This window comes from Conger conger, chromosome 7, assembly GCF_963514075.1.
Source record: "Conger conger chromosome 7, fConCon1.1, whole genome shotgun sequence".
In the NCBI taxonomy this organism is placed as follows: domain Eukaryota; kingdom Metazoa; phylum Chordata; class Actinopteri; order Anguilliformes; family Congridae; genus Conger; species Conger conger.
Window position 1 is genome coordinate 39,961,024 of NC_083766.1, and position 27,581 is coordinate 39,988,604.

Sequence of the window (27,581 nt, forward strand, 5' to 3'; positions counted from 1 at the left end):
CAAAAGTAGCAATTATACCAAATAATGACCCTTTCTGACACATTTCTGTTACACTTACTTGCAAATTAAAACTAAATGAAATGGTTTAGATGTGACTGCTTCTATGATACCTGAACTGGCAGAGTTTAATAATTTCTTAATTCAAAGGATCAATTTCGCCTTCTAGCTAAATGGTTGGCATTTATATAAAATAAGTATATGGCCAGTACTGTACATAGGCATCTTGGCATCAGCTTAACAGTACTCATAATGTATAAGGTTGTGGTATTATTATTATTATTATTAATAATAATAATAATAATAATAATAATAATAATAATAATATAAACAAAATGTTAAATCTAAATATAAAAATGTAATGTAAGATGAGGATATGGCTAGGTGAACCCTGTATTGAATACTAATACTAATATAGGGCAGCCTGTAGCGTAGTGATTAAGGTAAATGACTGGGACACGCAAGGTCGGTGGTTCTAATCCCAGTGTAGCCACAATATGATCTGCACAGCCGTTGGGCCCTTGAGCAAGGCCCTTAACTGCATTGCTCCAGGGGAGGATTGTCTCCTGCTTAGTCTAATTAACTGTACGTCACTCTGGATAAGAGCGTCTGCCAAATGCCAATAATGTAATGTAATGTAATGTACTACAACACTACAAATATCTTAAGGTGTGGTGATACCTGCTTCTTTAGTCCTGACAACCCTGGAGGGGGCACTGGGGTCCCCGGTCCCAATGGCATTGCTGGCCACCACCCGGAATTCGTACTCCACCCAAGGATTCAGTTGCACGGCCATGGCTGACTCCATATCCCCCGTTACATGCTCAGGTTCTGGAGGAGGAGCCACAGAACAATGCACTGACTAATGCGTAGCTTTTAGTTCAAAGTCTTTATTCTAAGAAGGACAGGTCAGGCAGGTGGAGTTCAATAGCCAGCAAACAACATCAGCAGGGAATAGGCAGTTCGTTATTAAGTGTCCAGGCAGAGGGTCAATACACCACCAAACGGAGATATCAAGGCTAATCCAAAGCAAAGTCGTAGTAACAGGCGAAGACAAAGTCTGCAGACAAAAACAGAATCAAATGACAGATGTCGAAAAACAAAAATAGGTTGATTAACAGCAGTTCCAAACTAGACAGACGGGAAAAGCTAAAGACATTGAGTGACTGGGAATACATTACATCATTGTGACTACAACATTATTGGATGGAAATGTTCTTATTCACACATAATTCAATGAATCGTCCACTTCCTGGAGTTACAGCAAAATCAGTTTTAGTTAATGCTTATGATTTGCAGAGTTTTTGTTTGTAATGAAGGATATTAGTGATATTTACAGAATGTATGTATGATCTTGATCACGCTAGAACCGTACTGTCCTCTCTGGTCTTCTTCTCACTTGTTCCTGCGTTTGATCTGCACTTCATTGTACGTCGTTCTGGATAAGGGCATCTGCTAAATGCCTTGTAATGTAATGTAATCTTCCAGGTCATAAGGTTTGATATAGGCAATCATGCTCATGGTGAATGCAAAAAAAGTTAATGTAATCCTTTTGGCTGATATCATTCTGCTGTAGAATCACAGGACATTTCAAAGAAAGCAGCAGTTCTAATACAGTATATTTACTAATATTTATGTTTAAAAGAAAAGTAATTGTCCTTCAAAATATATACAGTCCTCTCCAAAAGTATTGGAACAGCAAGGCCAATTCCTTTGTTTTTGCAATAAACTGAATGACATTTGGGGTTGAGATAAAAAGATGAACACGGTATTTACACCTAGATGTGTTAAACTACACTGCTCAAAAAAAATAAGGGAATACGTAATCATCACAGTGTAAGTCAGTTAAACTTCAGGGATATCTGTCCATTTAGGATGCACAAGTGATTGTGAATCAATTTCACCTGCTTTGGTGGAAATGAAAGTGACAACAGGTGCAATGGAGATGCAAAAGCAAGACAATCCCCAAAAAGGTAATGGTTTTTCATGTGGTGGCCACAGACAATTTCTCTCTCCTTATCCTTCCTGACTGATTCTGTAACTCATGCTACCATGAGTTACGTCATCAATAAAGATGAGTGAGACCACTCCAGAAGCAACCATGCAAGCCCAAGCCATGACACCTCCAGATGAGCTTGTATCTTTTAGATCATGAGCAGATCCCTTCTCCACAATTTGGCCTTTCCATCACTTTGGTAGAGGTTAATCTTGGACTCATCAGTCCATAAACCTTTGTTTAGAACTTTTGTAGTTTATCTCTGTACTTCTTTGCAAATTGTAATCTCGCCTTTCTTAATTACTCATGAGTGGTGTTTGCATATATTGCTGCTCTCTCAGTCTTCTTCGAACTGTTGAGATACCTTTACCCCTGCCACAAAACAAAACTGTTTATCCCTCTCCCTTCTCTGTGAACACACTGATGTTGAACACCCCTGCTCGCACCAGGTTTTCATGCACTGTTTAGAATCAAACGGCGACAGAGCCTGCTGTCTTTTCGTTGTGTTATAGTAAAAATATGTTCGCCGAACAGGTGACTTAATGCTGACTATATGAAATGTTGACTTTATTGTGCTAGACAACACTATTTATATTTTTGTCTTTTTGAAGTTTTAACATTAGCTAACCAACTATATTATGAGCAAGCAAGTTTGGCTATGTAACTAGCTGGCTATATAGCTAAGATATGATAGTCTACCGCAAACAATGCAACTGCAACTTACAGTTTGAGACAAATATAGATTTTGCTAAACACTACTTACACGACACATACGTCTCATTTTTTTTGGTTTAACCACAGGAGATGTAGGATCTAAGGATCGCTTGCTGGTGGACTCCAACATTGTTGACGGGCAAGGTTTATGCCCATGCATGTTTCAGAATAAGCCCCCCCTTCCCCACGCCAATGGCTGTGGCAATTAGAAGCATTTTTCAACCAATTAGCTTGAATTATTGTACAGCTGTATATTTTCAAACCTGAATTTAAGGTATATAAACACATGCAGAGGGCCTTTCTCAATGATAGGAAGGGATTTGCAATGTTCTTGTAACAATGCTTTAACACAAAAATCTCACCTATTTTACCTTTAACAAATCTAGATAAAAAATACCAGGAAATAAAAGCTGAAATTCAGATCTTTCATCCCATGTACATCTTTTGACCTCATACTCAATTGTCTTCAGTGTATAGCAAAAACAAAGGAATTGAGCTTATTTTACCATGACGCAAACATCTTTTTTTCGCATACACTCGTATAATCTCAGCGGAATTCATGTACATTCATGAATATTTAACTTTGCTTGGTGTCTCGGTGGCGCAGCCTGTAGAGCACTGACCGCATGCTCATTGCGAGCCGCGAAGTCGGCGATTCGAATCCGACCGTCCGACATTTGTCGCATGTCTTCCCCTCTCTCTTGCTCCCATTCTTCCTGTCTCTCTATACTATATACTGTCCAATAAAGCTGAAAAAGGCCTAAAAAATATCTTTAAAAAAAACAAAACTTTGCTTTCAGAGCCAGCAACATGTTTCTGTACATTGCTGGCCAGGAATGTACCTGATCAATGCCTGATCTCAAGTCTACAGCAATCAAAATACAACATGTCACGATACGCACTACACAACTATGCAAGGACCTTGAGCAGATCATCGAGGCGAGCAGATTGTTGACCAACACCAGTAGACTGTTCCACAATGCATACAGTACATATAGTGGTCACACATGGTAGCTCAAGACCATGCTCTTAAGTGGTTTACATTGGTACTTCAATTTCTCAATGACTGTAATAGGAGGGTACTTTTTCAAACTGACAGCTTCTCAAATACAAGCGTATAAGTCTATTTTCAGGGAACTGGATGATATACTCCACACCCCTTCAGTTTCTGTAAGCATATCTATGGGTGCTCGCTGTATCACCCAGTACAAAGACCTTTACTGTTCTATATTGAGCCACATGCCACTGACTGGAGCTTTTACCGGTGTGAGAGGGGAAGGTGACAAATTTATACAAAAGAGCCAAGCTGTTATTGAGTCTTAAGATTGGCTATTACCATAATCAGATCTGCAGAATTCAAACAGATTTTAAACACACTTAGAAAAGCCTTTGTCCCCTGACACAGAAGCATATGATTTGATGATGTTCCTGTGAAAGTACACAAAATGGAGCTATTCCTTTTCTGTCACACCTAAAAGTCCTCCTATTAAAAGTGCCCTTCTCTATGGCACTGTAAAATGAAGAGTCATTGGCTTCATAATTACTTCTAATTTATGGGAAAAATGCGTATAATTAAGGTCAGTGCAATATAATTAAATCTTCATAGGGGTCATATTGAGCTTTTTTTAGTACAGCAAAGCTAAAATGAAGCTTTGGTACAGTACACTATGTAAACCAAGTACACACTGAGTACACAAACAAACTTTTTATTTTAGGCCCTGACATTCATAAGAATCCAGCGTCTCTCATGAGCATTACCAAGAACTGCGTCTTTAAGGCTCATTGATATCAATGAACCTCTGTTCTGAATGGCTGGCTCGCTCCAGTGAACTGAGTGAATCTGTACCGAGCACTTGGATTTGTTCCATCTACAAAGTGGGCAATACTGAAGTTACTGATTTCATAATGTCACGGTAATCCAAACAGCTTGTTGAAATGTACATTTTCTTCATATGGAGTGTGTGGATTTATTTGGGGACTGCATTTTGATACTTTCAGTGTTTTTATAACACTTACAATCCGTTATAATCCACATATTTCCACAATATGGGACCTTTAAGGGGCCCAGAGCTGTAGTTGCAGAATGTACTCTTTCAGCCATAAGTATTACTGGCTACATGGCTTAATTACCTGCACTAATGTGACTTCTGCTCACCTGTCCTGACAGTCTGCCAGCCCAGGGAGAAGGGGCTCCTAGCCTGCAGGTTGTAGGCACTGATGGGGCTGTGGTTGTCAACTCCATGGCTCCAAGACAGTGTTGCTGTGACATCCGCAATCTCCTCCACAATGACAACTCCAGGGGGCCCAGGTGGACCTGAAGGAGAGGATTGGGAATTGCATTCTTTCCTCTGTATTCAGAACTTTTGACACTTATTTATTCATTTTTCATTATTATTATTGAGGTCAGGATGACTATTGTTCTATTATTTCATAACTAACTGATCATCATGTACTATAAGTATTCATTATTGAGTTCAATGGAGTATTTCACAAAGAATTATTAATTAGCTAGCAATCTAACTTGTAGATATTGAGCAAAAAGAATGAGGTGACATTCAGCTGTTAATATAAACAATGTAAATATTTATGAAACATATCTGGCCCACTGCCCCCCCAAGTACTAGAATGATTTATGATGGAAACTTTGGCCAGTACGTATAAAAATTGATCTGGGTGCACTGGGTGTTTACTTCCTTCTTCTGATAAGTCTCCTTTATTATACTTAGATAAGGATATCAATTAGCTGAAAGCCATCTCTTGAAAGGACATGGTATTGCCTGCTCTGATTCAGCAACTGCTCTACACATGCACCCATGCATACATACACGCATAAATATATACATTCAGTGACCACTTTATTAGGTAGACCTGTACACCAACTTGTCAATCCAGATATTTAATCAGCCAATCATGTGGAAGCAACTATATGCATAAAAGCATGCAGATGTGGTCAAAAAGTTCAGCTGTTTTTCAGACCAAATGACTTTGACCATGGAATGATTGTTGGTGCCAGACAGGGTGGTTTGAGTATCTCCGAAACTACTGATCTCCTTGGAGTTTGCAGAGAATGGTGCAAAAAACTAAAAACATCAAGTGAGCAGCAGTTCTGCGGGCAGAAACTCATTGGTAATGAGAGAGGTCAGAGGAGAAGGACCAGACTGGTCAAAGCTGACAGGAAGGTGACAGTAATGCAAACAACCAAGCATTACAATAGTGGTATGCAGAAGAGCAAATCTGAACACACAACATGTCAAACTTCTAAGTGGATAGGCTAGAAGCAAAAGACTTAATAAATATAAAAAATAAGTCCAATAAATACCGAATAAAGTGAGGTATATACACACACACCCACAATGTGTTCAAAGTAGCTTTGGTCGAATTCTCATCTCCTCAGTTCTGACTGACCGGCTATGCCAGGATGCAATTGCATCTGAAAGGAGTAATGGGTGCTCATGCATGCAAGTGTTAACATAGACTATTATCAAGTATGTTTGCGTTAGGGTTACTGGAGAATGAAGTTACTGAAAACACTGAATAGAAGATAAATATTGAAAACATTACATTACATTACATTACATTACATTATTGGCATTTGGCAGACGCTCTTATCCAGAGCGATGTAGAGTTGATTAGACTAAGCAGGAGACAATCCTTCCCTGGAGCAATGTGGGGTTAAGGGCCTTAAGGGCTCAAGGGCCCAACAGCTGTGCAGATCTTATTGTGGCTACACCGGGATTAGAGCCACCGATCTTGCGGGTTCCAGTCATGTACCTTAACCACTACGCTACAGCCCCCCCCCCCAAAATAACATGATACAGCCTTACTGTGGCCAGTAAAATGAACGATTCGTAGCTTACACGCTGTATCTGAATTTGCAAGATATTCCTTGATTTTGAATAATGCAGATGGGCTTGCGCTGCCGTTTATAAACATTTCTGAGCCAGTGGATGAAATAAACAAATAGTAAGGCTTCTGCTCAGATTGTATCTGTGTCTGTTTTAAGGCATTATCTGTCTGAATAATGCAATTGTGCAACATCCATATCATACAGCATGTTGCTACATGTACATGATTCCAGTCTTTAAGTTTAATTTTTTTCTTTGATTGCAACCGCATGTGAAATTGAGAATTTCTTTCAGTTGTTGGTCACAGTCAGAATCAACAAAGTTAGTTAACTAACTGTCGAGGACCCGGCCCTAGGCCCCCCTGATGAGAGATTGACGGGGGATGGGTTAGAAAGGAATGCATTGTTAACCCCTCGCACACGCCATCGAGGTGGTAGTAAGAACGCCCGTAAGAAGAAAAATATGTGGTTCAGAGAATGAGCAGCCATACTTGTCAGTAGAGGAGTCTGAAGTCGGGAGACTTAGATTTAGGGTTTTAAGGAGCAAGGTTAAAGTTCTGACTGAGAATACCCCAACCCTACAGGGGAGGGGCACAATGCCTGGCTAAAGAAAAACAAAAATAAGGAAAACGGAAGGGATGTCAATACCGAAAGACAATTAATGATTAATGGCGGATGATTTACACTCAGCTATTGGCTGGATGTCCTTTGTAGATCCCTTAAGGCGCCACAAAAAGGGGCACCTGAAGAGGGTGTTGGGATGGTGGCAGGCTTTAACGTCTGGCTTACATGAAATCAAAGTTTGGAGGAAGTCAAGGAGAGATTATGAAACTGACACAGACACCAGTGATGAATAGGTTCATTAAAAACAACATCAGGGCTAGTGTTTTTCCACTCATATATTAAGATGGGGGAAATTCCCAAACCAGAGGGGCCCATGAAATAAAATATTGGGGACAGTTCTTTTGAGGTATGAGAAAATGACAATTGGAAAAACAGAAATAATTAATATGGTCATTAAAAAACAGGTTATATAAAAGATAAATGTCTTCCCGCTTGACATAATGGGGGCATTTCTTATCAAAAAAGGTACACTTTTGTATGCAAAAGAGATATATAAGGAATAAGCTTTTAGACCTTAGAGCAGGATCCCAGAATTTGGCTTCAGAAGATATCTACGAGCTGTTGAAGAGAGAGCAACGCAAGACAGTCAAGCTGGAGTTGTGCGCTCCCTCTGCGCGCCACTCCAGGATATGGATATGGAGAGAGGAGTGACGTACGCGGTGCGGACTCAGGTGAAGAAAGAGCCACGCAGAACAATTATAACAAAGCTGGAGTGGTAATTATAATCTATATTACTTGTAGAAGTAGGAAAAGTAACATATTATAAGTTTACTTTTATATATCTTTTATTTCTTATTAGGATACTATATAAAGTAGAAAAATGTAGAGAAATTATCATATTTAGATAAATATAATATTATAGGAATAGTTTCTTTTCAAACGTCAAGAAGGGGGAGCTATAGGATAAGGCTAAGGCCAAAGAGGATGGATATAGGAAGGGTGTACCTTGATTTTGAAACATCGTGGTGGAAAGGTAATTTAGAAAGAGCTAAGAGGGGTATATGTAACTTGCATGTGATTAGCAAACTGCAAAAGATGATATGTACACTGTAATCTGTATAACTCTATTCTTTTGATTGATTATAATAAAGTATATCTTACTATAATCATATGTGATAAAGATTCTTTAGAGGAATACATTGAATACAGGACATCGATTACCAGATTTGCATCACACCCTTCACTTCGAGACTGGGCTGGAAGTTCAGTAGAACTTACCAGGGCTCCAGGACGTTCGGAGTACTTGAGTTCGTCCCCGAGACACCTCATTGTGAGGTACTGCTCGTGGGAACGTGAGGTCTGAGCTCGGCAAGGGGTCCGTGGCTCACGACAATTTTGGCGCCCAACGTGGGGCACGAGCAGCAGAGAATTGCTCACGGCCTATTGAGGCATTGTCCGAGTGGATTCCTACTCGAGGGTCTCGAGTTGATTACTGGCACTGAAGAGAAAGGTGCTGGACACCTAAGTAGTGAAACCGTAAATACTCGAACTCAAAAGGAATCGAAGTAATTTAGAATAAGTTACAATATTAGAAAACTGTATAGGACAGTAGATTCTAATAAAGTAATAGTATACATATCAATTTATAAATAGGTGGGAAAATGGCTGTCAGTGAGATGCCAGACCCACATATAGAAGTATATTTCCTAATAAAGAATAGCCCATAGTAGGGACTACTAGGGACTACAAGTCGCGCCTCCGACAGAGGGAGAGGTATTGGTTCGGAAAATACATAAAGAGAATGGATATTTCTCTTTTAATGTAATTAAGAACTTGAATAGGTTACATATACCCAAGCTGAAAGAGGTAGTGAAGGGAGTAGTTAAGAACTGCTCACAATGCCAGATGATTAATACACCACACGGCCTGTGGAGTGCTGGATTAACTATAAGGTCGGGAGTACCCTGGGGAAGTATTTGCATGGACGTGGCCGGTCCTGTAGTACGATCCACAGGGGGGCACCGATACTTGCTGATAATAGTTGATTTGTGCACTGGGTACACCCTGGTCCATCCTCTGCGGCAAGGTACGGGGAGACAGATTCTAGCCAAGCTAGAAAGCACAGTAATGGCAATAGGAAAACCTAAAGAAATTAGATCAGACAATGGAGCACATTTCAAGAATACCCTTATCAATAAATGGTGTATCAAAAACAATATAGAAAGAATATTTTCCCCACCCTATCATCCCCAAGCAAATGGGATAGTAGAGAGGAAGATACAAACAGTGAAGAGATTAATAGCTAAAACTTGTAATAGCAAGGATTGGGATCAGAACCTCATAAAATTACATGAGCAGATAAATGACTATGACACTACGGGGGGGGGGCACGGCCTTTTATAAAATGTTCCAAAGGGAATATGAAACCAGAGAAACAGGGAGACCAGTAGTGAATACCGCTCCTCTGTGCCCCTTACAGGTAGGAGATCAAGTCAGAACTAGAAATCAAGGCCCACAACCAGGTGTCCCTGTAAAGGTGAGGTTTGGACCTATAGATAGGGTAGAGAAAGTGTTAGATAAAAATACGGTAGAATTGAAAAAGGGAGGAATAACCTCAGTAGCACAGTGTAAGAAAATATAATGGAGATAGGATCACAGAAATATTTACTGCCTAAAAGCTTGTTCCCTAAAGTCTGGGTCAAGGTGGTCAGACAGACAGAGGGAACATTTAGAGTTTTAACAGCTAGAAAAGGTCATGACCTGGCACAACATGGGGGCCAGAAATTAATAAAACCTTGTCCAGTGCTGGAAGAAATTAAAGGACCAGGCTGTTGCATCATGTGTTCATGTAATGAATTAAGGCCAGGATATCAGGGACCTGGTGGGGCAAGAGTACCCCCAAAAATAGAGGGGTTACCAGGGGATGCCCTATGGGGAATGACAACCCAGACAGGGCATTCTCCAGTAGTAATGATGCACAGATTAGTGGTCTGTGGACAGTGCAGGATTAGCATTGCGACAAATACCACTTTTCTCATGGCCAGAGAAATAGAGGGGCCTGAGAAGGGGGGGCAGCCTAGGAAAAAATGTAGCTGCCTTGAAACAGCAGAAGGGGAACTTGTGACATGTAATGAGTGCAGGGAACTCACTTTCGAGGGATCAGCTGTAGCAGCGGGCCTCACTCATGCATTAATCCCCTATGATAAAAACGAGACCTCCAAAGGTCAGGAAAAGTCAACATATGCCCAGCCCATTATGGGTAGACAAAGAGATGACCAACTAAGAAATGTTATTGAACAGACATACAACTATGGGCCCACCTGGCTGCTGATGGTTAACCGAAGGGGAGAGACAGATACCAGACCTATGAGGTTTAGGCGAAAAGCCATAAATAGAGAAGGAAGAGTAGTATGGAGATTAACAGATTATAAAGAGGAAGTTAAAAATTGTCTGTACCCACCAGAAGATGCTGAAATACTAGACATACCTTTTGGGGATCATAAAACCAGAGCATGGTACAGCAGTGATACAGATTTATTAATGAGAAAGTTCAAAGCTAGAGCACAAAAAGTAGGGCAAGTGGCATACTTCAGGTTACATGCTTTCCCTGTAGAAGGGATATTAAAAGGGGTGAGAAGACAATTAATTGTGTGCGCAGAAGGCCTAATTGATGATAAAGGGCAAGTGAGAGAAACAATTGTGGTTGAGGAATCTCGGAGGGGAGCCACAGGGCGGATAAACCCTCGCCGCAACCATTCTGATGATAAAGACGAGGCCACAGGGCCTCTTTACACACTAACCATAACAGTCACCACCAGAGTTGGGGTTGGCGAAGGTGTATACTCTGTTTCAGCTAGGCACTCAGTGGAACCCCTGTCTACAGACGCTGACGGAAAAGCAGCTGAACCTGTAGTTCCAGACCCCGAGCCAGAGTACAAGGACGTCCACGATTTTGCTACTACAATACCACTGAGAAATAACCCGAACAATGGAGGACCTAGAGATGCTTCTCAGCAACGATGCACAAGGAGGCCGAGAATGTCGTGCTTCAGCGGGTGTTTCCGATCAGGAAATGCTGACAGAGTACATGAAAATCCGAAATCAAAAGAAAAATCAACAAATCCTGCGCAGTGAGTCTTTGAAGAAGGGACAAAATCGGGAAAAGAAAGGGTTAGCAATACTAGGGTTAATAATTTTTGTAGTAGGAATAGGATTAGGAAATTATATAATGAAATATAGAGTCCCTTACCAATACACATGCGTTACTAAGGAAATAAATGTGATCTGGTGTGAATACAACATGACATCACCAGGAAGTGAAAATAGTACTGAAAATTGCGGTCAGGAAATTAAAAACGAAACATGCTGTCACTATTTGACTCAAGGAGGTCGGAAATCCAGTATGATAGAATGCGATGTCAGCTGTATCAACACAGACGGGAAACAGAAATGTTCAAGAGGCAGGCAAACTCGATATTATCCAAGCTCATTGGGGCATAAAGTAAAGCGGGAGGTCCCGACAAAAAATACTCAAAAGGCAAGGAGATGTGAGCTTAGATACCCCTTGCTTATAAGGAAAGGGTTACCGAGTTACACTGGACTTCGATGGTCACAATTAGAACAACGAGGAATAATATGGGGACCCACAACACCACTACTCACTAGTCTATATATAGGGGACCCGCAACAATATCCCAAAATAGATAAATCAATAAAGATACAAAAGGAACTAGGGTGGACAAATACATATGTATATCAGAATAGAACTTTACTGTGTACATTAGCCTATTGGAGTCAAGATAAATTTCGAAAGGGCATTTGGGCAGCTGATACAATCCAAGCAATGCCATCGTTATTGATTAAGACAGTAATACCTTCTCGAGAAATAGTAGAGAAGATACTTCAGAAAGAAAAGGAGATGATGGAAGAAATGAGACAGTATGCAATATCAGTATATGTAGAAGACGAAAAAGATATAAGGGAAAAATCAATCTCTAAAAACGACATTAAAAAGGGTGTAATGACAATGGCATGCACCTGGGAAGATGATGAATACGTAACCTTCAGATATAGGCCCGTAGAAGAACAACTTAGGAATTGGATAAGTTGGTACTGGAACAAAGTTATGAAAGGAAAAGATCCTAAAACAGATTACAAGGAAGAATGGATTCATTATACGTTAATGAGTGGTTGGTGGGAGGCCTATGCTGGAGATATAGGGAATAATGCACAAAACCAGGACTATTTTAAAAATTATGTCCCTGACCACTTCGTGCCACCGCTCAGAACTAATTACACAGGGAAGCAAGAACATGGAGCTAAGCCTCAACTAATATATTTTAATGACAAATTTGGGAAAAGGTTGTATATAGTAAATCAGACTTCTGGGGCCCTACTTAAAAATATGGGGGTCATAACCCCAGATAACACCTGTAAGAGAGGAAAAGAGTTAATATGGCAACAGCCAGCTTGTGACCTTCGAGACGACTTGCGTCTGGTATGGAAAGCTTGGAAGGAGATGATTAATGCAGGACATGTATACGAAGGATATAAGTGGATGAGAAACTTAACTCTTTATAGCAATACAAGTAAACGTATTTTTATAGGGAGAGGAGGGGTCTCTAATGTGATCAGAGCAATCTGGACAGGAGTTAAACAAGGAGTGAATAATGGAGTAAATATGTTTAAAGAAACCACTTCTAATATCATGTCCTGGGGATGGGACACTATTAAATCCCTGTTTGGGCCCTGGGTATGGGTTATAGGAGTTGGAATATTAATCATAGGAATAATATATGTCATTTTTGTATGCTTAAGGTGCAGGCGTCATGGACAACAGTATGATTATCACAAGCTCGAGTCTCAAAAACAAGAGCATGAGCATCAGCGTACTTTTGCTGAAATCTTGACCCGACGACCCCGGCAAGAAATCACTAACTGTTAAGGGAGGCCTAAGATAGACGTAAGGAAAAGATAGAGGGGTGAAGGATACTGACCTCAAAAACCAAAATGGCTACCCAAAACACAAACAGATAAGGTATAAAGCCTGGAACAGTCAGAGACACAGGTCACAGCAGAAAAACAACTGAGGCAAGCATATTGGAATAATGGCAACTTGGAACAGTTCCTATGAAACCATGAGCCTAATCGGGAATGTATCAGGGGAAGGAAATCTGGGAGTGCGGGATAACGGTGAAGCAATACCGTTAGCTCTATCCATGGTGAGTTCCCTCCTCCGAGCTCTTGATTTGAATCTTGGTAACATAGTAACAGTAATTAAACTCATTAGGAGTAAAAATTGTTAATTGAATTCTAAAATCAAATTATGGTTTTATTTGGAATGCGGATTTCAGGACAAGATTTCAAACAAAGATAACAAATGTAATTTGAATGCTGAATGAGATTTGATTTTTTTGTCAATAACAGGCACCTTATGAATACAAATATGGAATTACAAATTTACTAAGTGGCTAGTATTAATACAACATGCATTGGCTATGGGATATCTAAATTCTAAAAAAATTTTAATAGGCAGGTATTAAGAAATAATATAAATGATATACCTGATCATGCTTGTGTTCGATGGGTCACAAATAATAACAGTCCTCAGTTGTATGTCCATGGAAATGCAGATACTTGTGAATCCAAAATGTAGGGGCAGGAGCCCAGAGAATGATTTATATATCTTGTGTACTTAGAAATCAAAACTGACACCTGAGGCCTAGGGCCTCCAAACAAAGAAGGGGATTCACAGGAATCCGCACACTGAAGTTACAAATTCAAAAATGAACTCCAAAGAGAGATGTCCCGTGTAAGAATAGTTGCATGGCCTCCTGCACCAAACCAGCAAACCGTATACATAAATCTACGCATCCAACAGAGATGTAACTTGATCCGTTGGACGTTTAAGATTGATTGGGAAAATCCTGCTGGTTAATAAATAACCATTCTCACAAGGAAAAGAGAAATCTCGTAGTGAATATCCATAAAAATAATAATAATAATAAACCCCTAAATTGTTCACTGGGCCTAATCGAAACCGTGTAAATATATAAAAGAATTAAGTTCCTAGGGAATATAGATAATCAAAAACGCATGGAAAAACTTATATATTCTAGTAGAGGTAGGATGGAAAAATAATATAAAATAAAGAAAAATTGTATTTGATCTCTTACAGAATAAAACCGGGAAATGGATTGTGGAAAAAGAACAAGTGGAAGCCAGTGAATCACAATTCCCAGTGACAGCCCTAAAAGAGGGGTTCGCAAATGAAACAGATACACCCAGAAATCCCATAGAATTAGGAGGGTATCGTAATCATATAGTGAATACTTTGTTTGCTTTTGGAGATAAGAAAAGGTTATTTAACACCTGCAACCTCAAATACCCCCCACTAGATTCCTGTCTAAACTGTGAGAAAACCGTGAGGTCTAGGCGGGGGGGCCAGGGGCCTAGACGGTAGTCTCTGCACCCCATGCTTTGTCTTGAACAAGAATGAATGCATCAATATTATCAACCTAGACAATCACAGAGAAAAATTTGAAATTTTAGAGAATACAATGACTGTATATACAGACATTCCAAATTACCCATTGTCAGAGGGATTATTCACACCCATAACATGTATCAGCATGATTAAGTTCTATCCTTATACTGAGGAAAAACAAGATATTGTGACAATACGCAGGAATATATTTCCGTATATCTACGAAGACCTTGAAGGGAAACAACAAACTAAATATATAATCAAGAGAAAAAAAGTACCCTCTCGACAGCTGTAAAAACACTCGAACGGGGAGAACTATGTGGGGAAGGGGTTTGTATTATCTGTATATTATTTTATTTTTAAAGACAGTTTGGGGTATACCCCTGAAGGAGAAGTACCGAACAAGGACAGGAGGTGACGATGTGTACAGAAAGGCTTTCCTGGAACAACAAGCCTTCCTCAATGGAAGGAACAGTTTCCAGATTACACGCTGTATCCCTGAACCTGAAGGAGGAAAGATCCCAAGGAGTCGGTGCATCATCTGCTTTGAGGATGTGAGAGACGTTGCCCATTTCACGCTGCGAGGAGGCATGCGGGGATGCCTGGAATGCGTCTGCTTCAACATGAAGACAACGCTCAGGAATGGACAGGACTTTGGATACGAGGCTCCTGTAAAGGAGTGGCTTTTGGGACTATTGGTTGCATCATTGTTTTATTCTTTTATTTTTTGTTTTTATATTAGCACACTGCGGATGTGCAACTGTCTAAAATGAGGTGGCTAACGATGGAGTGAGGCACGAAACAGGCACACTACTGTTGGATAAGCTTGCTATGTGTGTGGCTTAGAAGCTGCAAAAGGGGGAAAATTATATAGAATATTTTCCATAGTTATTCCTAGTTATTCTATGATAATCTTATGAATCAGTATGATTATCTTATGTTATTCTATGTATCAGGATGAGCAAAGTAGACAAAATATTTTGCTCTTTGAACATGTTATCATTTATATGATAGAAGGATTATGGAAGAAAAGTATAATATAACCTAGGATTTATATATACAGATATGTATTCTCATGCATATAGTCAGAGGACTGTTAAATAATAAATTGTTCTTGTGACAGATAACCAGAAAGAATGTAAGGGAGGGGTGAGTGCTCTCCTCAGCTTACGTCATATAGGCATATGTGCAGGAGATAGGGCAGAATACTTTCCCATTGGTAGGTGTGCTCATGGGCTTGATTGATGATAAAAAACAATGAGGAGGATGACAGATGGGAGCCCAGTTAGTACTTGGTACTCCCTACAGTTTGATACCTGGATATTAAAGTTATGTGAGTTAATTGAGAGGCACTTACGGGCTAAGATTGGCTTAGTGCGAGGGGTTGAAGGGGGTGTCGAGGACCCGGCCCTAGGCCCCCCTGATGAGAGATTGACGGGGGATGGGTTAGAAAGGAATGCATTGTTAACCCCTCGCACACGCCATCGAGGTGGTAGTAAGAACGCCCGTAAGAAGAAAAATATGTGGTTCAGAGAATGAGCAGCCATACTTGTCAGTAGAGGAGTCTGAAGTCGGGAGACTTAGATTTAGGGTTTTAAGGAGCAAGGTTAAAGTTCTGACTGAGAATACCCCAACCCTACAGGGGAGGGGCACAATGCCTGGCTAAAGAAAAACAAAAATAAGGAAAACGGAAGGGATGTCAATACCGAAAGACAATTAATGATTAATGGCGGATGATTTACACTCAGCTATTGGCTGGATGTCCTTTGTAGATCCCTTAAGGCGCCACAAAAAGGGGCACCTGAAGAGGGTGTTGGGATGGTGGCAGGCTTTAACGTCTGGCTTACATGAAATCAAAGTTTGGAGGAAGTCAAGGAGAGATTATGAAACTGACACAGACACCAGTGATGAATAGGTTCATTAAAAACAACATAAGGGCTAGTGTTTTTCCACTCATATATTAAGATGGGGGAAATTCCCAAACCAGAGGGGCCCATGAAATAAAATATTGGGGACAGTTCTTTTGAGGTATGAGAAAATGACAATTGGAAAAACAGAAATAATTAATATGGTCATTAAAAAACAGGTTATATAAAAGATAAATGTCTTCCCGCTTGACATAATGGGGGCATTTCTTATCAAAAAAGGTACACTTTTGTATGCAAAAGAGATATATAAGGAATAAGCTTTTAGACCTTAGAGCAGGATCCCAGAATTTGGCTTCAGAAGATATCTACGAGCTGTTGAAGAGAGAGCAACGCAAGACAGTCAAGCTGGAGTTGTGCGCTCCCTCTGCGCGCCACTCCAGGATATGGATATGGAGAGAGGAGTGACGTACGCGGTGCGGACTCAGGTGAAGAAAGAGCCACGCAGAACAATTATAACAAAGCTGGAGTGGTAATTATAATCTATATTACTTGTAGAAGTAGGAAAAGTAACATATTATAAGTTTACTTTTATATATCTTTTATTTCTTATTAGGATACTATATAAAGTAGAAAAATGTAGAGAAATTATCATATTTAGATAAATATAATATTATAGGAATAGTTTCTTTTCAAACGTCAAGAAGGGGGAGCTATAGGATAAGGCTAAGGCCAAAGAGGATGGATATAGGAAGGGTGTACCTTGATTTTGAAACATCGTGGTGGAAAGGTAATTTAGAAAGAGCTAAGAGGGGTATATGTAACTTGCATGTGATTAGCAAACTGCAAAAGATGATATGTACACTGTAATCTGTATAACTCTATTCTTTTGATTGATTATAATAAAGTATATCTTACTATAATCATATGTGATAAAGATTCTTTAGAGGAATACATTGAATACAGGACATCGATTACCAGATTTGCATCACACCCTTCACTTCGAGACTGGGCTGGAAGTTCAGTAGAACTTACCAGGGCTCCAGGACGTTCGGAGTACTTGAGTTCGTCCCCGAGACACCTCATTGTGAGGTACTGCTCGTGGGAACGTGAGGTCTGAGCTCGGCAAGGGGTCCGTGGCTCACGACATAACCTCATTGCTCATTACTCACAGCCACAGAATACAGTGTTATGTGGTCAAAACAAACGTTCCCACAGTTCCTTGGTTCTTCCCACTGCCCTGCAAAAAACTAAAAATCAGTCCTAACAAGTATCTTAGTCTTATATTTAGACTTTTTTTAAAAACTTTTTTACTTCATGAGACAAAAAACTGGCAATGAGTTGAGAACGTTTGACTCATTTCAAGATTTGCCAATGGGGTGAGAAAATTTCACTAGTCAAGAAACAGTAACTTAAATGTACAATAGGCAAGACTTTTGAGTTAAAACATTGTTACAGGAAATCCCTTCCTATCATTGCAAAAGGCTCACTGAAATGACCCACTGATTCACCCTCTGCCTGTGTTTATAGTCCTTAAATTCTTGTTTCAAGATATACAGTTGAAGACCCGACACTCAACCAAAACATTGTATATCTGTATAATAATTAAAGCTCATTGGTTGAAAATTGGTTCTAATTGCCACAGCCAATGGTGTTTCAATGTCAGCACATTTACAGAGAAGGGGGAGGGATAAACAGTGTTGTGGTTTGAAGGTGTTTGTTGCTGCTATTCCTCTCTTGACCATTAGAAGTCTGAAATAACCTATTGTACCTTTAAAACAAGCTAATATTTTCCACTTGAGAAAAAAAATACTAAAAACGATTGTTTAGACAGCTTTTTTTGCAGTGTGTGTAGAATCCTCCTCCAGGCAGATGAAAGGCACCATGTCAGATATATTGGGGGGGACCACCCAGTACAGGCAAGTACCTCACCTCGGACCTGCAGCTCCGCCTTGGCATATACTGTGTCCGCGCTGGTCTGGGCCTGGCAGCTGTACTTCCCAGCATGCCTCAGGAGGATGCTCCTGATCATCAGGTCTGCAGTGGAAGACTGCTGCAAGATGGCACAGCATGCAAAAAAGAAAAGGAGAATAAAAAAAGAGGTGAAGAAGAAGAAATAGAAGTAGATGGAGGAGAAGAAGTTGTAGAAAGAAAAGAAGGTGAAGGAAGAGGAGAAGAAAAAGCATTGCTGATTTGTCGCCGCAAAACCAAAACAATCACTTATTTTTCTCTTTTTCGTTTCCATGCTCTTTTTTCTACTCCTAACTAACCTATCAGGAGAGGCTAGAAAAAGACGTAAAGATGGGGAAATCAAGAACATGTGTATTTGGCAAATGGAATGTCCTTGCTCCTTTAAATGTCAGTTCGAAGGTACAAATCAATGGCCTGGCTCCTTTTGCCAGCTTTGTACATTACATTACTGGCACCTGGTAGACGCTCTTATCCAGAGCGACGTACAGTTGATTAGATTAAGCAGGCCCAACGGCTATGTGGATCTTATTGTGGCTACACCGGAACTAGAACCACCAACCTTGCGTGTCCCAGTCATTTACCTTAACCACTGCGCTACAGGCCGCCACCCAGGTGTGTGTGGAGAGACAGTGTAGACTCGGTATGAGCAGGCCAGAGGGGCTATCCCCTTCTCTTAGCTGCTTGATCACAGGCTCTCACTCGTAGAAGAATGGTGAGTAAGGGAACGGTCTCCACACATAGTGGAATGGTTTCACAATGTCACTGTAAATGTAAATCCTTAATTTGGCAAATAGCTTATTATCTGACTTACTATGTTGACATTTAAATGAAACCCAAAATAAAGTTTGAAAATGCAAAAAAGAATTGGCAGTAGGTTCACTCCAGTTTACCCCCAGCAGTCAGAAGCAGTATCGGTTACACAATTAACCATTTTCAAAATGGGATGGTGACTGTTTACAAAAGCTAATGATTTGTCACATCCCTATTTTTACACAAGACGCTCTTTCCCCAGCTGACCAACTTCAGATTGGATGCATAATTTCAAAGCTTTCAAGGTCTGACAATCCCATGGTTGATACTACATGTTCTGTTTCATCTCTCCCTTGCACTTGTAAATTATGCTATTGGGACAGTAGAATTAAAAAGATATCTCAGTGTGGGAATCCGTATTCTCAGTTTTGTAATCGAAGCGCAGGCTTTAGTAATAGGCAGCTAATGTAGTTTGTATGTAGACAGTTAAACTAATGTTAGGTCAAAACAATAAATATTTTGCTTAGTTACAGTGGTTTCGCTGTATCCTGAACCTGCTTATCCTGAACAGGGTCACGGGGGGGCTGGAGCCTATCCCAGCACACTTTGGGTGAAAGGCAGGAATACACCCTGGACAGGTCGCCAGTCCATCGCAGGGCACACACACCATTCACTCACACACTCATACCTATGGGTAATCAGCCTAACCTGCATGTCTTTGGACTGTGGGAGGAAACCTGAGTACCTGGAGGAAACCCACATGAACACGGGGAGAACATGCAAACTCCACACAGGCCCCGGCCGACAGGGATTCAGGACCTCCTTGGTGTGAGGTGGGAGTGCTACTCACTGCACCATCCGTGCCACCCCCTTAATATTTAACTGATATTAATTTAATAAAGTAAACAAAATAACATGGACTGGGATAAAACAAAAAAGGCTAAGGGTAAATCACATTTGAGACTTTGAAAGAGCAAACAAACAACAGAAACAGCAATCAACAACACAGAGAAAGGTGAAATCACAGACACTGTTAGCTAGCATGATAGCTATTCCTGCCGATGTTTAAACCGAAAATCTCTTGACATGCACAAGAGAGAAAGGAGGGAAATGGCAGCAGGCAGTAATTTTTACTAATGAAAAGGGGGAGGAACCAGGGAGGAACTGGCCTATCACAAAACAGTGTTAACTTTAAGTTACGCATTCATCACTGATTTAAAACTACTGCCACCAATTAAAAAAATAAATAAATAAAGCAGGCCAATTCTCTGATCACGGATAATGATCCAATTACTCATACAACACTCATCGTTACGGGTACGTGTATAAAACGAGTACTGGGATCACCTTTAGTATCTACTTGGCACACTAGAGGGGGTTCGAATCCTGGTCGGCCGGGGCCTCTCTGTGTGGAGTTTGAATGTTCTCCCCTTGTTCGCGTGGGTTTCCTCCCACAGTCCAAAGACAAGCAGGTTAGGCTGATTGGAGAGTGTGATTGAATGGTGTGTGTGCCCTGCGATGGACTGGTGACCTGTCCAGGGTGTATTCCTGCTTTTCGCCCAATGTATGCTGGGATAGGCTCCAGTCCCACTGCGACCCTGTTCAGGATAAGCGAGTTAAGATGATGGATGGATGGATGGATCTGTGTTTAGGTTCTGGGTATATATCTCCATACCAATACACATACACGGTCCATGCATGACCAAGAATATAGAATAGTTACATTAATGTCACGTTTCAGGTCTGTCTTGCCATGTTTTATGTTTATTCATGTTGTCTTAGTCACGTAGTGTCTTATCATGTATTATGTTAGTCTAGGTTCGTCATGTTGTTTAGTTATGTTTCGTTACGATTTATTTTCTTGTCATGTCTAGTTATGTTTCGTACGATTAGTAGTAGTAGGTACTTTATTGTCCCCGTGGGGAAATTAGTTTTCGGTAGAAAATCATTGTTGGTGGTGTTACATAAAAACAGGCACAGCACATGGAGACAGACATATAACATCGACAGATCAGATCTGAAGTCCAAAATTAATAAAAATTATATAAAAAATAAATAAATAAATAAAACACGGTGCACTATAACAACTGCTGGTAGTTACGACATATATAACAAAATAAGAGTAGTGCTCTGGCTGGACCCGCTAGACAGAGTTAAAAAACAAAATATAAATATAAAATATAAAATATAAATATAAAAAAATATATAAAATATGTGGGTTAGACCTTACCATTCAGGGATTTAATCACCTGTGGTATGAATGAATGTTTGGACCTGTTTTTTGAAAAGGCTGGCTGCCGGAACCTACGCCCAGAAGGTAACCGGTCGAAGGCTGTACACAGAAAGTGCTTGGGGTCAGAGATGATTTTTTCTGCTTTCTTGAGAGACCTAGTTCTGTAACTCTCTTCTAAGCTGGTCAGTTTAAAGCCCAGCAATTTGCCGGCACTGGTTACAGTTTTCCTCAGGGTTTTCTTCTGTGCTTCTGTTGCATTACCAAACCAGCAAATAAGGCCAAAAGTTAAAACACTCTCAACAAAGGCACTGTAAAACATCTTAAGCATGGTGAGATTGACATCAAATAAGGCTAACTTTTTAAGAAAGTAAAGCCTTTGCTGGCTCTTTTTGTTAATGGATTCCGTATATTTATCCCACTTCAGCTTATTATCTAAGACAACCCCGAGGTATTTATATTCCGTGACTGACTGTATAGGCTGTCCTCTAATACTAGTCAGACCGGATGTGGGCTCTTTCCTAAAATCAATAGACATCTCTTTTGTCTTAGAAGTGTTCAGGAGGAGATGTGAGTCCTCACACCATTTGATAAATGCCTCTAAAACAGGGCCATGCTCCTCCTCATCACCCTGAAGAAGGCTAACCAGTGCCGTATCGTCGGCAAACTTAACTAAAAATCTTCCAGGGAAGGAGCTGGTACAGCTATTTGTGTATAAAATAAACAACAAGGCAGATAAAACGCAGCCTTGAGGAGAGCCTATAAAAGTAGATATTTTATTGGACAGTGCAAGACCCACTTTCACCTGCTGTACTCGCTGACTTAGAAAGTCCAGCAGCCAGAGAATCAGACCACCATCCAGGGAAAACTCATCCGCTAGTCTCTGGGCCAGGATATGAGGCTGAATCGTGTTGAAGGCGGAAGAAAAATCTACGAATAAAATTTTTACGTGCGTCTTAGGAGCCTCAAGATGTGAGTGGACAAGATGCAACAGGGTTAAAATGGCATCATCTACCCCCCTACTAGGCTGATAGGCAAATTGTAAGGCGTCCAGTGAATGTTGGGTATGTGATACTATATGCCTTTTAATTATTCTTTCAAAACATTTCATCACTAATGAAGTTAGTGCTATGGGGCGGTAGTCGTTGGGCTCAGAGGGTTTAGGAACCTTGGGAATGGGAACAATGATGGACGTTTTCCATAAAAGTGGTACAGTATGCTGATCCAGAGAAGACTGAAAAATAGAACAGAAAATGGGAGACAGTTGTTCTGCACAATATTTCAAAACGTTACCACAGATATTGTCTGGGCCTGGGCTTTTATGTGTATTACAGCTTCTGAACAGTTTGAAAACCTCTGACTGGTTGATGGCGATATTATGAGCTGTCATTAAGGAAGACTTAACCTGTTCAGTCTCAGCAGTGCTATCACATTCAAATCTAGAGAAAAATGTATTAAGCTGATTAGCCATGTCCTGCCCCTCTACACCCTCCAGTCCAGCGTGGAGCTTTCCTCTGCCCTTATGGGGAGCGCTAGTCATGGCTTTGATGCCCTGCCATGCATGTCTGGGGTTGCTCAGGGCCATATTGTCCTCGACTTTTTGCTTGTAAATGTTCTTGTCTATCTTAATTTGTCTCTTAATTTCCCTTTGTATGTCTCTCATGGCTGTCGCATCGTTTTGAGTGTGGGCCAGTTTCTTTTTATTTAAAAGGTGCTTCAGTTTTTTCGATACCCAGGGCTTATTATTAGAAAATGTCTTAAATGTATTAGTGGGTATCACTGAATCTACACAAAACTGTATATAGTCTGAAATCACGTCGGTCTGTTCGTTCAAGTCTGGACAGTTAAAAACCTCCCATGAGGTGCAGTCGAAACAGCCTTGCAGACAAGAGATGCTGTCCTCATTCCAGATCTTTACCGTCTTGACCTGGGGTTTCTCCCTCTTCAGGAGCCTCTGATATGCTGGTCGGAGGTACACCACATTGTGATCTGATGCCCCCAGTGGAGGCAGGGAGGAGGCAGAGTAGGCACCCTTTACAGTGCCATAACACATGTCCAGGATCTTGTTTTTTCTCGTGTGGCACTTCACATATTGATAATAAGTGCGTAGACTATTTCGCAAGGAGCAGTTATTAAAATCACCTAAAATAAATTTTGGAGCATCTGGAGACATGGTTTCAAGTTTCTGAGAGAGATTATAGATCGCCTCCGATGCTTTGGCAGTGTTTGCTTGGGGATGGATGTACACTACGGTGAAGAACAGTTGTGGAAACTCCCGAGGGAGATAGAATGGTCGGAGTGACACACAGAGCAGTTCGATGTTAGGGGTACAAAGACGTTCCCTTACCACTACTGATCCACACCATTCGTCCCGAATGAGGAGACACACACCGCCGCCGCGTGACTTTCCTGTGACGCTGGAGTCCCGGTCCATTCTGTATGCGGTAAAACCGGCCGGCTCCGCCTGACTGGACGGGGCTTGACTATCCAACCACGTCTCCGTGATCGCCATCACACAGGCAGTCCGGTACTCGTGGAGGTGGCGGAGATTTGCTGTCAATTCATCTGTTTTCCCCCTCAGGGACCGGGCGTTGATCAGCAAGCAGGTGGGCAGGGGAAGTTTGTTCTTCATTCTTTTCAGTCTCTGTCTGATTCCGCCTTTCTTCCCCCGTTTTCGTTTGGATTGTGTGTGAAAGTGAGTCCGCAAAAAGCTCGGTATTGAGTCAACTTTTAGGTTAACCGGAGCTTTAGATTTACACTGTAGTAGGAAGTCTCTAGTGTATTGAATTGCAGCGCTGCCCGCAGCGTTACCGTGATTGAGTCCTTGAATAAAATAGGCGCTTAAAATCAGCAGGGCAAGTCCGATAATCCATGCAGGCAAAGCCATGATAATACACAACAGGTCGAGTCGTAAAAACTGCAGTAAAAGTGCATAACATACACGAAGGACGACAAAAGATGTCAACACGCCAACATGAAAAACACCGCAGGTCGCCACAGTGCAGCGCCCCGGAAGTGGAAGTTTTATATTACCTTGTTATGTTGAGTGGTTATCGTCTTAGTTTCGTTTTGTGTTATGTTTGGATTTATGTTTATTGTTACGTAGACTGGCTACTTTTTAAACATTCACTTTTACATGTCTTTCCGCAAACCTTGCGTTCCGCCTTTTCTCTCTCTCTCTTTCTGTCATTCACTCCCTAATTGTTTCCATTTGTCTATTTACTAAAACTACTAACGCTAGATCAGGATTGGGTAGAAACTAACAAACTAATCATGTGTTCATGTTACCTTACGTTTCTCGTGCATGTCATTTACTAATTTACTAATGCTAGGGCAGGATAGGTTTATTACTAACGATTACTAATCACCTTGTTAAACTTGTCATCCATCGCACCTGTTTTCCATTTCCTTGCTACGCTCTAACTAATTGTCTACACCTGTCTACATCTGCATTTATATCCCAGTCGTGCTACTGCTCACTGCAAAATTGTCTGCCTCTAATTTACTATGCAACGCTTGAGCATTATTTACTGTTTGATTACACGTTACGATCCAAGCCTGTTACCGACCATTGTCTATTGATTTCTGTTTTGTTGACCATCGTTTGTTTTTTGACCACGTCCTCGCCTACTGTTTTGTACCTTTGCCTCGCTGATTGTTTCATGGTTTCGACTTCCGCTTCGCCCACGACTACGCCTCTGCCTGCCGTCCGCCTGTTCATCTGCCCCGCTGACAGCTCTCCTGCTACTGGACCTCCCCGCACGTCTACCGACTACGAGTTTGCCTCTTCCCTCGGCACCGTGCTTTTTGTTTGTTTACTATTTGTTTGGTTGGATCTATGTGTATGGACTTTGCTTGTTTTGACTACGCTCCTGGGATTCGTCCCGAATAAAGCCCTGAGGGGTCTTTATATAACTATTGTTTCTGAGTCGTGCATTTTGGGTCCAACCCCCACGCACCCGTCTCAATTAAATGTTAACGGGTTACAGCAAACAAAAGGAGTAAGCTCTTAACATGACTCACCATGAAAAACTGGTGGTGTCTATGACCCGCATTCTCCACTGACCCAATGGAAGACATTATACCACTCGTTAACTGTGCTCTAGTCTAGCTACATTTGTAGCTAATCTGCAAAAGTCAGTAAATGAATTTCCAATGATTTCACATGTTTTTTGGTATTTTTTCCCACATTTTTCCATATAACGTTTGCGCAGAGAAGATAACTTTGAGAGATCATTTGCCCTAACCAGCTTACTAATGACATTGGTAACATCAATTTGCACGTAGAATAGGCATTTACTATATTACAGTATATTTCATTTTAATGTCAAGCAGGAACAAATACTTTGGGTTGCCTTTTAGTTGATGGTTTACTATTTACGATGTGTGCCTCCATGGGTGCTGCCATTGTTGTGTCAGACAACTGCTTCTCGTGATGAATTTGTCCTGAGTTCACAAGTAGGAATTCCGACTTTGAGTGACGTTCAATTTTCCTAGTAGTAGATCGGAAAAAACTAGACTGTCGAGTTTGGAATGCAGAATTAGCTAGGATATTGATATGATATTGCGATCTTGACAACAGTGATGATCAAAGCAGGTGATTCATTACACCGAAAAAGCTACATTTAAATAACATATATGATAAGACAGTTAATAAAAGTAAGTGTCAATTGTGAGAGACTAAGTTCATTAACAGTATGTTACAAAGACAGAATGAGGCTAACTTAGGGTATCATTAGCATTGTCTGTTGCAGCCAGCTATCATTAGCTGCTAACTTTACAGCATTTTACTTGACTAGCTATGTAACTAGATTTTTTAGATATCTGGAAGACAGGTATTATTATAGGCTACATAGAATTCAACAAATAACTTGAGAAAAATGACCACATCCCAAAAATGCCATATAAGTCTAGGCATGTCCAGAAAATGCATTCCAAAATATGGCATTGCCTGTTACAATACAGTATACATACACTCACCAAGCACTTTATTAGGGACATTTTTTCTTTATTACACCTACTAATTCATATGATTATCAGTCAATTGTGTGGTGGCAGTACAGGGTACAACCATGTAGATACAGGTCAGGAGCTTCAGTTTATGTTCACATCACCCATCAGAATGGGGAAAAAATGTGATCTTTGACCATGGAATGATTGTTGGTGGCAGACAGGGTGGTTTGAGTATCTCAGAAACGGCTGGTCTCATGGGATTGTCATGCATACAAGCCTCTAGAGTTTGCAAAGAATGGTGCAAAAAAAACAAAAAAAGTGAGCAGCAGTTCTGCAGACAGAAACGCCTTGTTAATGAGAGACATCAGATGAGAATGGTTAGAACAGTGGAACAGAAGAGCCTTTCTGAACACAACGCATCATAACTAAGTGGATAGGCTACAGCAGTAGAAGTTGAAAAATAAGTATCATTAATACCTAATAAAGTGCTCACTGAGTGTATATACAGTCAGGTCCATAAATATTGGGACATCGACACAATTCTCCTCTTTTTGGCTATATACACCACCACAATGGATTTGAAATGTAACTGCTTTAACTGCAGACTTGCAGCTTTAATTTGAGGGTATTTACATCCAGATCAGGTAAATGGTGTAGGAATTACAACAGTTTCTATATGTGCCTCCCACTTTTTAAGGGACCAAAAGTAATGGGACAATTGGCTGCTCAGCTGTTCCATGGCCAGGTGTGTGTTATTCCCTCATTATCTCATTTACAAGGAGCAGATAAAAGGTCTAGAGTTCATTTCAAGTGTGCTATTTGCATTTGGAATCTGTTGCTGTCTGTGGCTGCATTCTCAGTCCTTCACAGTGCCTGTCTCCTCTGAAGGTCATGTCGCCCTGTGAAGCAGATGCAGTCTGCCACACTGCAGAGAGGGACATCACAAGAACAACACCATTGCCACCTCTAATTTCTTAAATTCTCAATTAAAAGACAATGGTCATTAGAAAATTAAACCCATAGAATGATTTGTGTTGAAAACACCAGACATACAGTAATGGCCCTATTAAGGGTGTTTAATATAAGCCATGTCAAACCAAGTAGTCTCCCTGGGACTATACTTATCAGAGAACAATTACATATTGTTAGTGGTTGTCAGCCCAGTATAATGTTTAGAAAACTTGGCTTCAGTTGCTTTGGTAAATATCCAG

At 40.7% G+C, this 27,581-nt stretch overlaps 1 protein-coding gene across 1 annotated transcript in view; it reads right to left on the minus strand.

Moving 5' to 3' along the window:
- LOC133133178 (contactin-5-like) overlaps nt 1-27,581 on the minus strand; it is a 175,338-nt gene that overhangs the window by 24,802 nt on the left and 122,955 nt on the right. Inside the window, exons 12-14 of the mRNA XM_061249245.1 lie at nt 18,399-18,519; nt 4,863-5,021; nt 679-828 (exon numbers count right to left, since the gene is read on the minus strand). Of these exons, the coding sequence (XP_061105229.1) occupies nt 679-828; nt 4,863-5,021; nt 18,399-18,519 (430 nt within the window). The remainder of the gene's footprint in view (nt 1-678; nt 829-4,862; nt 5,022-18,398; nt 18,520-27,581) is intronic.